The 15,741-nt window shown below is 40.9% G+C and overlaps 1 protein-coding gene across 1 annotated transcript in view; it reads right to left on the bottom strand.

The window, feature by feature from the left end:
- Window positions 1–14,944, bottom strand: part of tapt1a (transmembrane anterior posterior transformation 1a) — a 26,228-nt gene extending 11,284 nt beyond the window's left edge. Inside the window, exons 1-4 of the mRNA XM_037675593.1 lie at window positions 14,692–14,944; window positions 9,596–9,726; window positions 8,497–8,615; window positions 6,071–6,103 (exon numbers count right to left, since the gene is read on the bottom strand). Of these exons, the coding sequence (XP_037531521.1) occupies window positions 6,071–6,103; window positions 8,497–8,615; window positions 9,596–9,726; window positions 14,692–14,944 (536 nt within the window). The remainder of the gene's footprint in view (window positions 1–6,070; window positions 6,104–8,496; window positions 8,616–9,595; window positions 9,727–14,691) is intronic.
- Window positions 14,945–15,741: the final 797 nt, after the last annotated feature.

Here is a 15,741-nt window from a genome sequence, read left to right as displayed (position 1 = left end):
CAGGACATGTATGAGGACAGCAGGACATGTATGAGGACAGCAGGACAGTGGTGAGATGTGCTGTAGGAGTGACAGACAGCTTCAAGGTGGAGATGGGAGTGCATCAAGGATCAGCTCTGAGCCCCTTCTTGTTTGCTCTGGTGATGGACCAACTAACTGATGAGGTCAGGCAGGGATCCCCGTGGACTATGATGTTTGCAGATGACAGTGATCTGTGGTGAGAACAGGGAACAGGTGGAAGAGAACTTGGAGAGGTGGAGGTATGCACTTGAAAGAAGAGGAATGAAAGTCAGTCGTAGTAAGACAGAGACCATGTGTGTGAATGAGAGGGAGGAGGTGGAACAGTGAGGCTACAAGGAGCAGAGGTCACAAAGGTGCAGGACTTCAAGGACTTGAGGTCCACTGTCCAGGAACATGGGGAGTGTGGTAAAGAGGTGAAGAAGAGAGTCCAGGCAGGATGGAATGGATCGAGAAAAGTTTCAAGAATGATTTGAGACAAAAGGGTGTCAGCAAAGGTCAAAGGAAAAGTTTACAAGACAGTGGTGAGACCAGCTATGTTGTATGGTCTGGAGACAGAGACATGGACACAAAGACAGGATACAGAACTGGAAGTGTCAGAAATGAAGATGTTGAGGTTCTCCTTAGGAGAGAAAAGGATGGAGAAGATCAGGAATGAGATCATCAGAGGTACAGCACAGGTTGAACAACTGGGAAATAAAGTTAGAGAGGACACACTGAGATGGTTTGGACATGTCCAGAGGAGGGACAGTGGTTTGGACATGTCCAGAGGAGGGACAGTGGTTTGGACATGTCCAGAGGAGGGACAGTGGGTATATTGGTAGAATGATGTTAGAAATGCAGCTGCCAAAAAAAGACAAAGAGGAGAAATATGGATGCAATTAGAGAGGACATGGAGGTAGATGGAGGGAGGACAGAGAATGAAGAGGACAGAGTGAGATAGAGGACAAGGACTCGCTGTGGACACCCCTGAAGAGGTAAAAGCCAAAAGAAGAAGCCAAAAGAAGAAGGACTCAAGCTGAATGATCTCTGATTTTCATCACAAAAGATGAGCCAGCAGGATAACATGCACAGGAGAATAATTTATTTCCGTTCAAATGAGATAAACCACAAAAGGAAAAAGCAACAAGGGAAGATAAAAATATACAATATGACAGACATCATCTCCCTCACACCACGTTCACCTCATTCATAATGTTTATCTTAGTTTTAATAAGGCTCTCTGTTTCCAGTGCGTTTCTACTGTTAAAACTAGTTATATAAAATGTAATTAATTTTATCTACGAAACACGATGATATAGTCTCTCAGCTTTCATCTTTAATAAAATGCTGCGGCTATTTTATAAAACTAGAGTCACCCATCTGGACAGAAATGTCTAAAATAGAAAATGCACAAGCATCAGCTGTCATGGACTACATAAGAGCAAAGCATGTTGTTGAAGGTAGCAATGATTCAAGCATGCAGCTTATTTTATTAATAGCCGTGTTTGGCAGAGGCGGCTCTGGGGCAAGTTGTGAGCGGGGCTGACAAATCCATAGGACGGGTCATTTAGTTGATCCTGCGACGAGGATGACTGGGATGAGCTTAATTTGAACTATTGCTGCATAGTTTGTTAGCATGTGTGTAAACAGACTACTGCTGTAGTAAAACTACATTTGGTCCTCTCACCACACCTGCACACACAAACCAAACACCTGACAGTACAACTGATTTTCACAAAAGGAAAAATGCTTTAAGATCAAATAAAAATAAAATTATAAACACAACACTTTTGTTTTTGCTCTCATTTTTCATGAGCTGAACTCAAAGACCTAAGACTTTCTCTATGAACACAAAATGACTCAAATATTGTTCACAGATTTTATAAATCTGTGTTAGTTACTTGACCTTTGCTGAGACAATCCGACCTCACAGGTGTGGCCGATCAAGATGCGGATTAGACAGCACGATTATTGCGCAGGTGAGTCTTAAAGGGCTGACCACAATAAAAGGCCACTCTTAAAAGTGCAGTTTTATCACAAAGCACAATGACACAGACGACAAGTTTTGAGGGAGCATGCAGGCGGCACGCTGACTGCAGGAATGTCCATGTTCAGAGAATTTGGCAGCACATCCAACCTGCCACAACCACAGAGCACGTGTAACCACACCAGCCCCTGTGTTTGTTGTCCATAATATACTGTACGTCTGCCCATACCATAACCCCACCGCCACCATGGGGTGGCTTTGGCTCAGTGGTTAGAGCAGTCGTCCTCCAATGCGAGAGTTGGGGGTTCGAATCCACCAGCAGTCACATGCTGAAGTGTCCCTGGGCAAGACACTGAACCCCTCATAGCCTCTGATGTGTGTCCCATCAGTGTATGAATGTGATCTAAAGCTCTGATTAGTCTCTTTAGAATGATTTGTTCAGTTAGCTTTGTAGAGATCTAGTATAGAGCTGGATGAATGGGTAAATGAGGCACAGATTGTTGTAAAGAGCTTTGAGTATCTTGAAAGAAGATAGAAAGGCGCTGTATAAATACGGTCCATTTATCATGGGCCACTTGATTCACATTGACAGCAAACCGCTCACTTCAGAGTCAGAGGTTCTTTATTTGTCATTCTCATCACATGTGGTACAGGTGGTGGAACAAAAGTGTACACAGGGTCCCAGTTACATCCAACAAAAGTATAAAATGTAAAAGAAAGACAGTTATAAGATATGAACAAAGAAAAACACCAACTAAATAATACACTAAACACTAGTAGTACAAAAACAATACGCCGAACAGCAGCACGAACACGAGTCTGTGTGAGCAGATGAGCAAGAATGAACATATCAACATGAAACAGATCAGCAGCAACATGAAACAGATCAGCAGCAACATGAAACAGATCAGCAGCAACATGATGTGATTCTTCACAGTGATTCTTCTGGTTAGAGATTCATGAGTCTAACAGCCTCAGGGTAGAAGCTGTTCCTCAGTCTAGTGGTTCTACACTTAATGCTCCTCAACCTCCTTCCTGAGGGGAGTGGGGCAAAAAGTGTGTGTGCTGGGTGAGTGTGGTCCTTCATGATGCAGGTGTCCCTCTTCCTGTATCTGGAGGTGTAAATGTCTGTGATGGTGGGGAGACTGACTCCAACATCTTCTGTGCAGCCTTCACCACTCTCTGCAAAGCTTTTCTTTCTGCAGCTGTGCAGCCTCCATGCCACACGTTGATGCTCGAGCACAGGATGCTCTCCACTGCACACCTGTAGAAGGAGGTGAGGACTGAGCTTCCAGACCAGCTCGCCTCAGCCGCCTGAGGAAGTAGAGTCTCTGATGCTTTATGATGCTTCACTTACATGATGTCATACATGCAGTCTGCATCTTCCCTGTACAGTGAAAACTGGGATTCATCCATGAAGAGAACATCTCTCCATCAAACCATTTGCCATCGAGTGTGAGCATTTTCCCTCTCAAGTCTGTTACGACTACAAACTGCAGACATGTGGAGACCCCGATGAGAACGACAAGCAGCAGATTACCTTCCCTGAGACATTTCTGACAGTTAATGCAGAAATTATTTGTTTATGCTACAGATTGTTACAGCAGCTGTCCAGCTGGCTGGTCTCAGATGATCCTGGAGGTGAAGATGCTGGATGTGGAGGTCCTGGGCTGGTGTGGTTACGCATGGTCTGCACTTATGAGGCCGGTTGGATGTACTGCCAAATTCTTTGAAAGACCTTCAGAGGTGGATTATGGTAGAGAAATGAACATTCAAGTCATGGGCAGCAGCTGTGGTGGAGATTCCTGCAGTCAGCATGTCAACTGCACGCTCACTCAAACCCTGCAACATCTGTGTCACTGTGCTGTGATACAACTGGACATTTTACAGTGGCCTTTTATTGTGGTCAGCCTACGGCTCACCTGTACAATAATCATGCTGTCTGATCAGCATCTGGATATGCCACACCTGTGAGGTGGATGGATTATTCCAGCAATAAAGAAGTGTTCACTAACAGATTTACACCAATCTGTGAACAATAGTTGAGAGAAAAAGGCTTTTTGTGTACAGTATCTAGAAAAAGTCTTGGATCTTTGAGTTCAGTTCATGAAAAATGGGAGCAAAAACAAAAGTGATGCATTTTTGATGTTTTTTTGTTCAGTGTATTAAAACATGAGGAAATCTTACAATCCTCAGTTGCTGAAAACAAGTTCTTGTGAATTAAACATCATTTTAATACTCAACTACCTCCAACTGAATTCCTCATGACGTCACCATTTCCAAGGTTCAAGGCAACTTGATTGTAAATCGCATCACATGTGGTACATGAGGTGGAATGAAATTATGTATTCAAGGTCCCAGTTACACCCAGATTTTACAATATATGGAATGACAACATTTAACTGCTCTAACATCCATTGTTACCTTTTATTAATTTGTGAGGGATTTGTTTCAAAACATAAGTTGAGAAAAGTGATTCAGATTGGTGAATGAGCAGAAACAGTTTTAGCTTTGAGTTCATAAAAAAACTTTGTGTGTTTTACTGTCATTTTAATGAACATGCAGAGGAGAAGGCACCAGAAGAACATCCGGGCTTCCCCCCACCGTATTAGAGGCAATGATGGTACTCATCCTGAACCTACTTAAAACCTTTACTCCATATCGTTTCCCTCCGGTCATGTCACAAATTCAAAGATGCAGATAAAATCCTGAAAAAACGAGACGTTTCTATGATCTGGATTTCTTGTGGTTTGTTTTCCTGAAACGGTGGCACCATCCAGTGGTCATGTGAACGGACTGACATTAAAGAACAGAATTTGTCCAAAATGGCAACAAACATTTCAAAATGACTAATTTCTCAACATTTCCACTCTTATTTTGTAAGTAATTTAATTTAATTACACTAGACTGAAAAATACAAGTGTACTTTAACACGATAAGAAGTGCTTTGGCAGAAGATCAAATAAATTGCAAAAAGACATTTTCTGAGACGTTTGAGCCCAGTGATCAAGAATATTTCTAAGAGTTTGGAAGTCGTTTACTATGTTCCATCGTGAATAAAACTTTAGTTTATTAGATTTACAAATCCTTGCATTGTTTCTGGTTCAAGCCTTTGAAATGGTTGGAGTAATTTTATATTGTCAATAATTGTTTGACACAATAACAGAAACAAACACGGTGCCTGTTAAAGTTACTGTAACTCAAGGTAATGTCTTTAATTGTCAGTTTCTAATCAATCAATACATTTTAAGAAATGAAACAAAGAAAAGCTAAATAAAGGTTAATAAATAAATAAAATCACATTATTTGTTGACTGAATTCTTTCCCTTTTTATGAGTAACTTTCTTCAAACGTGTGTGGGTATAAAAAGGAAGATTTGGCATTCGGCTCATGAAGCTGCTGACTCGGACACCTTCGCCACCTCATTCTGAGCACACCAACGCTGCTGCGGCTGCTCAAGTCCTGCGCTCAAAGCAGTTTGCACGATCTCTACTCTGCAAGCACCATTCCACAGACACAGACGAATATTATGTGACCTCAAAGAGTCGTGTGCTGCAGTTGGAGCAGCCTGGACGGCGTCCAGTCACAGCTTATCAGCGTGAAACAAAGCTCAACACCAAGGGTCAGACAGTCTTGTTAGGGAAGCTGAATGGTGAGTAGCAAATGGCCACTACTTCTGTCCAGCAGTTATGGATCCACTTTAGCTCTGCCCAGCAGTTTTGGAAATGCATGAACAAAGAAGGTGAACTTTTCTTTTGTTTCCACCCCTAAGTGCTGAGAGGTGTCACACAGAACAGCTGAACCGCATGTAAAGAGCCGTGCAGCACAGAACCCTCTGGACTGAGACCTTGCAGCTGATCACTGACAACACGGGGACGAGAATGATCATGCAAGCTCAGCGCTTCTTCACTGGACAGGTCTGAAGCACAAAACCTGGGTGGGACCAACGTGGCAGTTTTACGCTGACGGCTGGAACGTGATGTGTGGTGCCACGCTGTATATTAACAAACACAATGGAGATGAATGGAGACTGGTGAACTGATGTGGGGGCCAGTTTGTGACAGTGGGCTTGTGGGAGCGTACCTGCTTCTTCTGCAGTAGGGGCATGTGTGAGCCCTACAGGAGGAAGGGAAGGGAAGAGTCAGGCAGGAGACATGGTGTCCAGGTCCAGGGTGAAGATACAAAATCTACATTTTTTTAAAGTTAACTGAACTGTTCACAAGCACACACCTCCACAGACGGCTAACATTATGAAGTCCTGCAGATCGCTGGTTCTAAAGCAGTTATGAAGGTTGAGATGGAGAAAGAAGGGCGACACTTTCTCCACTCCATTTGTTTTTATTTATTTAGCTCTCGTTAAAGAGGAACACCAGCTGGTCAGTTTATTGACCAACAACAACCAGTTCATATTTTCACCCTTTAATGATCAGAATCAGTCACTGAAGTAGAATCTGTTAATTACAGGGAGTCCCATAACATAACGTGAATATTCATCTGAATGAAGAGACCAAAGCTGTCTTTGAAGTTTTATGACAAAAATAATCAAACTAAGATCAACAACAATAATAAACAAACAATAATTTAATTAATCAAGGCTTAATTCTCTTATCTAAGGCTAAATTAACTCTCCGAGCAGGAATTGGAACATTTTGACATTGTCAGTCCAGGGAGTTGAACCGGCGATGCCCTGATCACAAGCCCACCTTCTCTAACCTCTGCACCACCACTCAGAGGAGAGCGTTCCCCCGTCTTGAGGGTGTGAGATGCACATGACGACTTTGTGATTATACTGAGAGAAAATGTGTCGCATAAACTTTCTGGACTTGTTCAAAACTCAAGCAACCAGATCGCACGGCCCTGTGGTCCAGAGAAGCTGAGGCCCTCGCAAAGGTTCGAGACACTGGAGAATCCTTCACAGCCCAGTGAGACATCATCTTAATTAAATGGACCAACTGGTAATTAGTAAAAGCAGAGGAGGTTTGCTGCTCTGGAACCTTTTGTAGGAGTTAGCACCAAACCAAAGAAAATAATAATCTGATATTTTCGTGCCATCAGTTCTTCTCGTTGGGTTGGAAGACGAAACAACCAACAACCTAGAGTTCATTATTGTGTCCACTATTGTAGAGCAGAGCAGAATATTCAAAAGAAAGTTGGCAAACTTTGCAGGAGAAGATGCTCCAACAAGTTCCCCCCAATTCAGACGGTGCCAAAAGGTCAAGACCTAAATCTTAATCTCTACAGGCCCTTTGAGCCACTTTGTCCATGACCGTCTCAGACGAGTCGGCGGGGGAGAGGACAGACTCCAGAAACCACCTGAGCACCATCAAACTGGTTGACCCACTATGTGCAGGTGCTGTTTGGAAGACTGAGTTTGTTGCGGCTCCTCGGACTGATGAAGTCCTTTGTCTGAAAGACGAATCATTTCAACAAGAAGAAACCGTCCAGAGGACCTGACTGAACTTTGATGGATTTTCCACCTGGATTATTGAGCAGCATCAGGATCTACAGGCCTCAGTTAGCATGTTGAACTTTAAGGCAGTAAAATTAGAACAACTGAAGATGTTTGTCTCTAAAACACAAATACAGCTGAATGGCTTTGGTTTGAATTTTTTCCCCCACCCCCCAGGTCGGCCTGTTAGCTTAGCTCGTAGCTTAGCTTCTTTCAACGATCCAAAAACACAATTTTTGACGGTTAAAACAGATTTTGAAGAGAAAAGACAAAGGGAGGGTCAGTGAAGAGACCGGAGTTGAACCTTTTGTCATCCAGTGTCTTCAGTAGAAAGAGAGACACGAAGAAACGATAAAGCCGATAAATGAAAACGAGGTTGATAATTTTCATTTATCATGCGATTAATTGATTTATTGTTTATCACGAGAGGCCGAATGATCAGATGCTCTTAGTGTTTCAGACACAGCTTCAGCCGTCCGAGTTACATTTAGTGAATAATTCAGTAATGTGTTGTTATTCATCTGAACTTTTATTTACACAACTTTATGACTCAGTGAGTTTTTTTATGCCCTGATACAAAAAAACTAAAACTTTAAAATAAAAAAGTAGCTTCAACTTTTTAATTTTACTGTAGTACTTCCACATGAATCTGTTCTGCACATTTCTTCAGCACTTTGGATCAGACTGAAGACATTTTGTGAAGTTGCAGACCTGAGCTCGTTCATTAATCTATTCTCAGCTGGTTAAAAAAGTGATGTTCCTGTAATTCAATGTTTCAGGACGGTGCGCCCATGTGTCCTATAGTTCTTGCTTTAATCACGGTGAGCTGTTTTTGTAAAAGTAATGTAAAATAATAACTTAGAAATAGAAACTATTTTAAAGAGGTGTTTGATTCCCAGAGAAAGAAGTCAGTTTCACTGGTTTAGCAGACTCCACTGTAGGAACTCAGGCATTTTAACCACGAGTTAAAGAGCTTCTTAGTTGGACTCATACTGGATCCAGAAAGCACTTGTACACAAGCTTGAGTTGTTTACAGCTGTATGTAGGTTGAAGCTCTGACCTGAAGCCACAGCACGGCACGGTGAAGAGGCGCAGCAGGGCCAGCAGCACCCGGAGGGGCAGGAGGGTGAAGATGTACAGGAAGGCGTCGGCACACAGGAAGAAGCCGAAAATCATCAGCTGGAACGACAACAACCCACCGTCAGTCAGTGAGAGTCACCGAAGAAATATACAATCTGCACAAACAGGTAGAATACATTTTTAAAAAGTGCCTTTATGACTTTAAAACGTTGCATCTTCTAGATCTTATCCGACTGGGAAACAAAATGAAACTGCCAAAGGCAGATGTGGAGCCAGATGTGGAGCAAAAACATTCTTTAGCAGTTTCAGAAAATGACAACCAGTTGCATTATTACCTTACAAGGAATGTTTTTAAATATTAAAAGCAGATCCTTGGAACTGATCAACATGTATTCAGACCATTATACGTGAAAATATTAAGAGACGGCTTAAATTACGACATAGATTATTGACAAAAACTTGTTTTTCTAATAAAAAAAAATCAATAAAATACGGAAAACTAAAGATAAACATAACATGTATCAAGACTGCCACCTAGTGGATAAAAGGGAAACAAACATTTTACAATATCTGGATTTTTGCAACAAAAACGACAACTGTAGATGATTGGGGTATCATGAATGTGTAAATTTATTATAAAAAAATACATAAAATATTTATTAATTACTGGCTTTATTAAGACTAAAACTGTTTGGTCTAGTCTATAATAACCTTGATAAAGAGACCTCGTGAGGTTCAATGAATAATAATACTAATTTAAAGATAAATTGTCAGTTTTATGTTAGAGAAGTACATTCAATTATATTAAAATTTGGGCACAACTTGGATAATTACAATCAGCACAATGTGTTTGTTTTTTTCCTGTTAATTATTTAAAAGTAGGGATTCAAAATCACGAACTTGGTATAATTTCCACTTAAATAAGTCAAGTGCAGAACATTCAGGGAGTTTATGGAGTCGAAGCACTGAATGTCCCTAAAGTAAAGAACTTTGTCTGTTCTTCAACAGAAACCAGCAGACGGGTGGAGACAGCTAAAGAGCAAAGAGAGACCAGAGCTCAGGGCCGTACTGGAAGTTACCTTCTCCAGCTCCTTGGGAATACGCATGCACGTGTACACCCTCTCCCTGCGCTCGGTGTATTTTGCTTCATTGTGTTCCAGGAAGTAACCTCTGGTGAGTTCTGCACAAATGAAGCGAGCCAACGACGGATCTGGAACAACAACAGGACCAGTGTTATCACAAAGCCATTATCTGCTGCAGCCGCTCAACGAGGCCCCAACATTATGAACATTATGAACATTATGAACATTATGAACATTATGAACATTATGAACATTATGAACATTATGAACATTATGAACATTATGAACACTATGAACACTATGAACACTATGAACACTATGAACACTATGAACACTGAGCTGCTTCATTCCAGGAAACATGAAAAATCTACAATACATATGTTAGATTTTTTAAATTTATCACTTGGGGTTTAAAATATCTGGGGAAAAAAAAAAACTAAATTATACATTTAACAAAAATAATTTGTCAGTCTAGCAGCTTTTCATCTGCAGTGGTTCCCAAAGTGGAGGTCGAGCCCCCTCTGTGGGTCACAAAACACCAAGATGGGGTCCTGAGACTACCTCCAGAAATCAAACAAAACTTTAAAATAACTCTTAGAAGCAATATATTTACTAAAATTAATACTAAATACAAAAATAACGGTGAACGAAAAAAGTAGCTGAATGAGCTTAAGCGGTTTACAAACCAGATTCCAAAAAAGTTGGGACACTAAACAAACTGTGAATAAAAACTGAATGCAATGATGTGGAGATGGCAAATGTCAATATTTTATTCGTAATATAACATAGATGACAGGTCAAAAGTTTAATCTGAGTAAATGTAACATTTTAAAGGAAAAACATGTTGATTCAAAATTTCACAGTGTCAACAAATCCCAAAAAAGTTGGGACAAGTAGCAATAAGTGGCTGGAAAAAGGAAATTGAGCATATGATGAACAGCTGGAAGACCAATTAACACTAATTAGGTCAATTGACAACATGATTGGGTATAAAAAGAGCTTCTCAGAGTGTCAGTGTCTCTCAGAAGCCAAGATGGTAAGAGGATCACCAATTCCACCATTGTTGCGCAGAAAGATAGTGCAGCAATACCAGAATGGTGTTACCCAGTGTAAAATAGCAAAGACTTTTAAGTTATCATCATCAACCGTGCGTAACATCATCAAAAGATTCAGAGAATCTGGAACAATCGCTGTGCGTAAGGGTCAAGGCTGTAAAACTCTACTGGATGCTCGTGATCTCCGGGCCCTTAAACGTCACTGCACCTCAAACAGGAATGCCACTGTCAAGGAAATAACAGAATGGGCCCAGGAATACTTCCAGAAAGCATTGTCAGTGAACACAATCCACCGTGCCATCCGCCGTTGCCAGCTGAAACTCTACAGTGCAAAGAGGAAGCCATTTCTAAGCAAGCTCCACAAGCTCAGACGTTTGCACTGGGCCAGGGGTCATTTAAAATGGAGTGTGGCAAAATGGAAGACTGTTCTGTGGTCAGATGAGTCACGATTTGAAGTTCTTTATGGAACACTGGGACGCCATGTCATCCGGACCAGAGAGGACAAGGATAGCCCAAGTTGTTATCAACGCTCCGTTCAGAAGCCTGCATCACTGATGGTATGGGGTTGCATGAGCGCTTGTGGCATGGGCAGCTTGCATGTCTGGAAAGGCACCATTAATGCAGAGAACTATGTTCAGGTTCTAGAACAACATATGCTCCCATCTAGACGTCATCTCTTTCAGGGAAGACCCTGCATTTTTCAACACGATAATGCCAGACCACATTCTGCAGCAATCACAACATCATGGCTACGTAGGAGAAGGATCCGGTACTGAAATGGCCAGCCTGCAGTCCAGATCTTTCACCTATAGAGAACATTTGGCGCATCATAAAGAGGAAGGTGCGACAAAGAAGGCCCAAGACGATTGAACAGTTAGAGGCCTGTATCAGACATGAGTGGGAGAGCATTCCTATGTCTAAACTGGAGAAACTGGTCTCCTCTGTCCCCAGACGTCTGTTGAGTGTTGGAAGAAGAAGGGGGGATGCCACACAGTGGTAAAAATGGACTTGTCCCAACTTTTTTGAGGTTTGTTGACGCCATGAAATTTGGAAACAACAGATTTTTCCCTTAAAATGAAACATTCTCTCAGTTTAAACTTTTGATCTGTGATTTGTGTTCTATTCTGAATAAAATATTAGATGTTGGCACCTCCACATCATTGCATTCAGTTTTTATTCACTATTTGTTTAGTGTCCCAACTTTTTTGGAATCTGGTTTGTACTTTTTAAGTCATGTTTGTTTGTGTGTCGTTCAGTCCGGGGTATTTGGGTTTCATGTCGTTATTTTAGAGGTCAGAAGCTAAAAAGTTTAACCAGGATCACAAGTATTCAGTAAACCATCACATAAAATAAAGAAGTGACTAAAATTAGTTCTTTGTTATTTCCTTAATAACCAAACACAAACTTTGGGTTTCATTTTTTTATGTAATTTGTTGATATGAAGCAGAACGGAATATTAAAAAAGCAGAAAAAAAATTGTTGGGGAAAATCTCACTAACGTTGTTTACCCAAAAGAATCAAACATATGGTTCATGGGCAGAGAGAAGAGTGTCTTGGTAGATGGTTTCAGCTCGTTTGAGGCTTTTTGTTCTCAGGGCAGAGAGGAAGAGTAATAAATTAATAATAAATAAAAATAAAATAAAAACCATAACCTTTGACCAAACATTCCCTGACTATTTTAAATTATCAATAATAAGAAGCTGGCTCTTAAAACTAAGGAAACGTGTCTCGTTTTGAAAACTATTAATAAATGTGGAACACACGACCAAGTTTTGCTCACATGCACAAACGTGTTGAACGATTTTTCCACCAATTCAGTCTCTGTAAACATGAAATATGTCATAAACTGAAGACGAACATTAATTTGCTGTAAAGACGCAAACAGCCGTTTTACTGCCGAGGTCTGAATATCACACGGAGCAGAAAACAACGCGTCTAAAGGCAAAATAAACTGAATCGTAGGTCAATTTACTTCAACCTCAAACTGCCCTTGAGCAAATCAAATCATTACATAAAGCACAGCGACTTCACGTGCACTTTACACTGGTCTGTATTTATTTAACTCTGCTGAACTGACACCAGGTGCTCAGATAAAGACCTTTATGGTACCACACAGGGATTAGAAGGATTTATTCAACTGGACTCCACACGCAGCATTATTTACATGCAGTTTGTCTTTAAGAACGTTAAAGATTATATTTGCAAACCAACAGATCTATCAAGTAATTAAATGTGAAGGTGACAGAATGTGATGGAACACCTGAGCAGATGGATTTAAAGCATCACTTATAATATTATAACATCAAATTATTATAAATATGTCCAGGGTTTCTTATTAAAGTGTTTATTTAAACCTCAGATGACAGTTTTAAATGTAAATTTTACACATGTTGTTACAATCAGGCCTGTTGATAAGAAATGTTCTGATCCTGTTTCATTAGTTTTTTTAACAAACGATGCCGGTCGAAGTCCAGTCAACTTTATTTATAAAGCACATTTAAAAACAGCAGCTGTTCCCAAAGTGCTTAACAATAAAATCCGAATCATAGAGAAAACACAATAAAATAATGGTAGTACTGAAAATGTATTCAAAGCATCAAAAGAAGAACAAAGAAACGCTGAGCAATAAAAACCTAAATGGAGTGACACTGTGTAAAAAGTCAGAGAAAACAGGTGTGTTTTGATTTTAAAAACAGGAAGTGAAGTGTTCTGTCTAATGTTGGGAGCAGATTGTTCCAGAGTTCAGGACCACGACTGAAAAAGCCCGATCTCCTCTGAGCTTCAACCAAAAGCAGCTGATCAGATGATCTCAGTGCCCGAGAAGGAACATCTGGTTGAAGTAGATCAGAGAGAGACGAGGGTGCAAGGTCATTTATGGACTTAAAGGCCAGCAGGAGAATTTTTGAATCAATTCTGGTACGTACAGGGAGCGAGTGAAGGGAGGACAAAACTGGTGAACTATGATCAAACCTACGAGTTCCTGTTAAGAGCCGAGCTGCAGCATTTTGGACAAGCTGGAGATGTGAAAGGGAGACCGCCTGACTGACTGACCACAACATAAACCGTGTTACAGTCGCCCAGTCGGGCTGTAATAAAAGGCATGGACTATCAATCAATCAATCAACCTTTATTTATACAGGTAAATCCCATTGAGCCTCGAGGACTCATTTACAAGAGAGACCTGATTTCAACAAAGAAAGATGACAACAATGGACAACAGCAACAACAATAAACAGTTATAAAAAAAAGCATACTAGTTTTTTTTTTTTTTTTTTTTTAACAAATAGGATGGCTAAAAGGAAAAGGTAACAAAACAAAAAACAGCTAGATTAGCTATCAGCTAGAAACAGCTAGACTAGATTTTCAAGGTCAGATCTGGACAGCATTGACTTAAGCGTAGCTATTCACTAGCTTTTCAGAGTTAATTTGTTTATTAAACTTAAAGTCAGAGTCTAAAACCATCCTGAGATTCATAACAGAATGCTTAAGACATGGCTGTCAAGGTTTACAGGATCAGAGACCCGGTAGAGCTAGGCCTAAACACAATGACTTAAGACTTCTGATCATTAAAACTTACAAAATTTGAAGCCATTTATGCCTTGATGTCAAGACATTTTAATGAGCAAGAAGTATTAGGCTTTGAGGGCAAATAAATCTGACAATCATCAGCATAAGAATGAAATGATCCCAAAGAGAGCAGATAGTGAAAACACAAGGGGTCCAATAATCGAGCCCTGTGGAACCCCGCAGGAAAGAGGCACCGATTACACTATTTCCAACCTTCAAACTCCTGTCACTCAGGTAAGAACCGAACCATTCTTCAAAGAGTCGACCAAGCACACGCGCTTCATTCGGTGCCGACTCATGTAAACAAACGACGCAGCCGTTTCTGAACGACTCGTTTCCTTCTGCAGCAACACAGAGTCGTACACACTTCAGAGGGACCGAGGGGCAGCTTCACCCCGCAGAGCCCGCACGTTGTTCGGCGGTTGGAGCTGCGGGTTAACGGACGGTGTTTGCGGGGAACCTGGCGGTTACCTGCTGGGAGCTCGCGCTGCTCCCTCCTGGCGGCGCTAATGTCGTAAAATCCCAACGTCTCTGGCAGCTGCGGGGTTATTCCGACCTTACCCGACCTGTGCAAGTCCTCCCAAGATCTTTTTAGTCGCTTCTTTAGCTCAATGTCGGCGTCTTTCTCTTCTGACAGCTCGGTCCCCGATGTGTCCGCCATCTTTACTGTGGTCAGCGCGCTCTGTGCAACGTCATCATCCAACCGTGATGGGCTACACACCATTTACAACCCGGCTGACAAAAAGGCTTAGCTGAGTGGGCGGAGTCAGCTGAAATGACAATTTACACTCTGTGTTAAACAACAGGTGATTTACAGTATGGTACTTTGCACATGCATGCTAAATGAAGCCATAAACTTAGACAATGCTCATAGGGCGTCCCTGATTTAAGATGTCACTTCCTTCCTCCGGCTTTGCTCTCGATTTAAAAAGGAGCTCTTTATTTCCCTACTCGGTACTTCCAACCAAATCAAAGCCCGGCTGACACAAAACGAATGCGCAAACACTGAAACGTTCAACTGATAATTTATGTATTGGCTATCGATTTGACAGCGCAAATGCACTTTTAAAGCCATAAAATACACTAAAACTATGTCTAGAAAACTGTTACTTATTAATACAATTATACACATAGTACCATCTATGGAGCAAGTGGAGCAGCTGCTCCCCCATTTATTTATTTATTTTAATTGTGAGGTTTGATCCCCTATTTCTGAGTAAAATATGTTTCACGCCCAGCAATATATTAAATAATGCTTGTTGATTGTATTTTTAAGAATATATATATATTCTACTTCCACCATAGAGTTGGTTCAGTCCAACTCAAAGCTTTATGCTGGTTTTATTGGCATCATGGAGCTTATTGTAGATGAACATTTCAGGGTTGGACTAAACAGGACAGAAAATAAAACCGTAACAGAAAAACAGCTGTAAACACTGTTGATTAATACATTTTAGATAAATTGACATGTGCTGCTGTCTCCTTCTTTTAAAATGTGACTCTTAAAAACACAATGAAGTA

Source organism: Nematolebias whitei, chromosome 4 (genome assembly GCF_014905685.2).
Source record: "Nematolebias whitei isolate Nwh7 chromosome 4, NemWhi1, whole genome shotgun sequence".
Classification (NCBI taxonomy): domain Eukaryota; kingdom Metazoa; phylum Chordata; class Actinopteri; order Cyprinodontiformes; family Rivulidae; genus Nematolebias; species Nematolebias whitei.
Note: the sequence above shows the minus strand (reverse complement) of the source record. Positions and strands in the feature narration are given on the sequence as shown.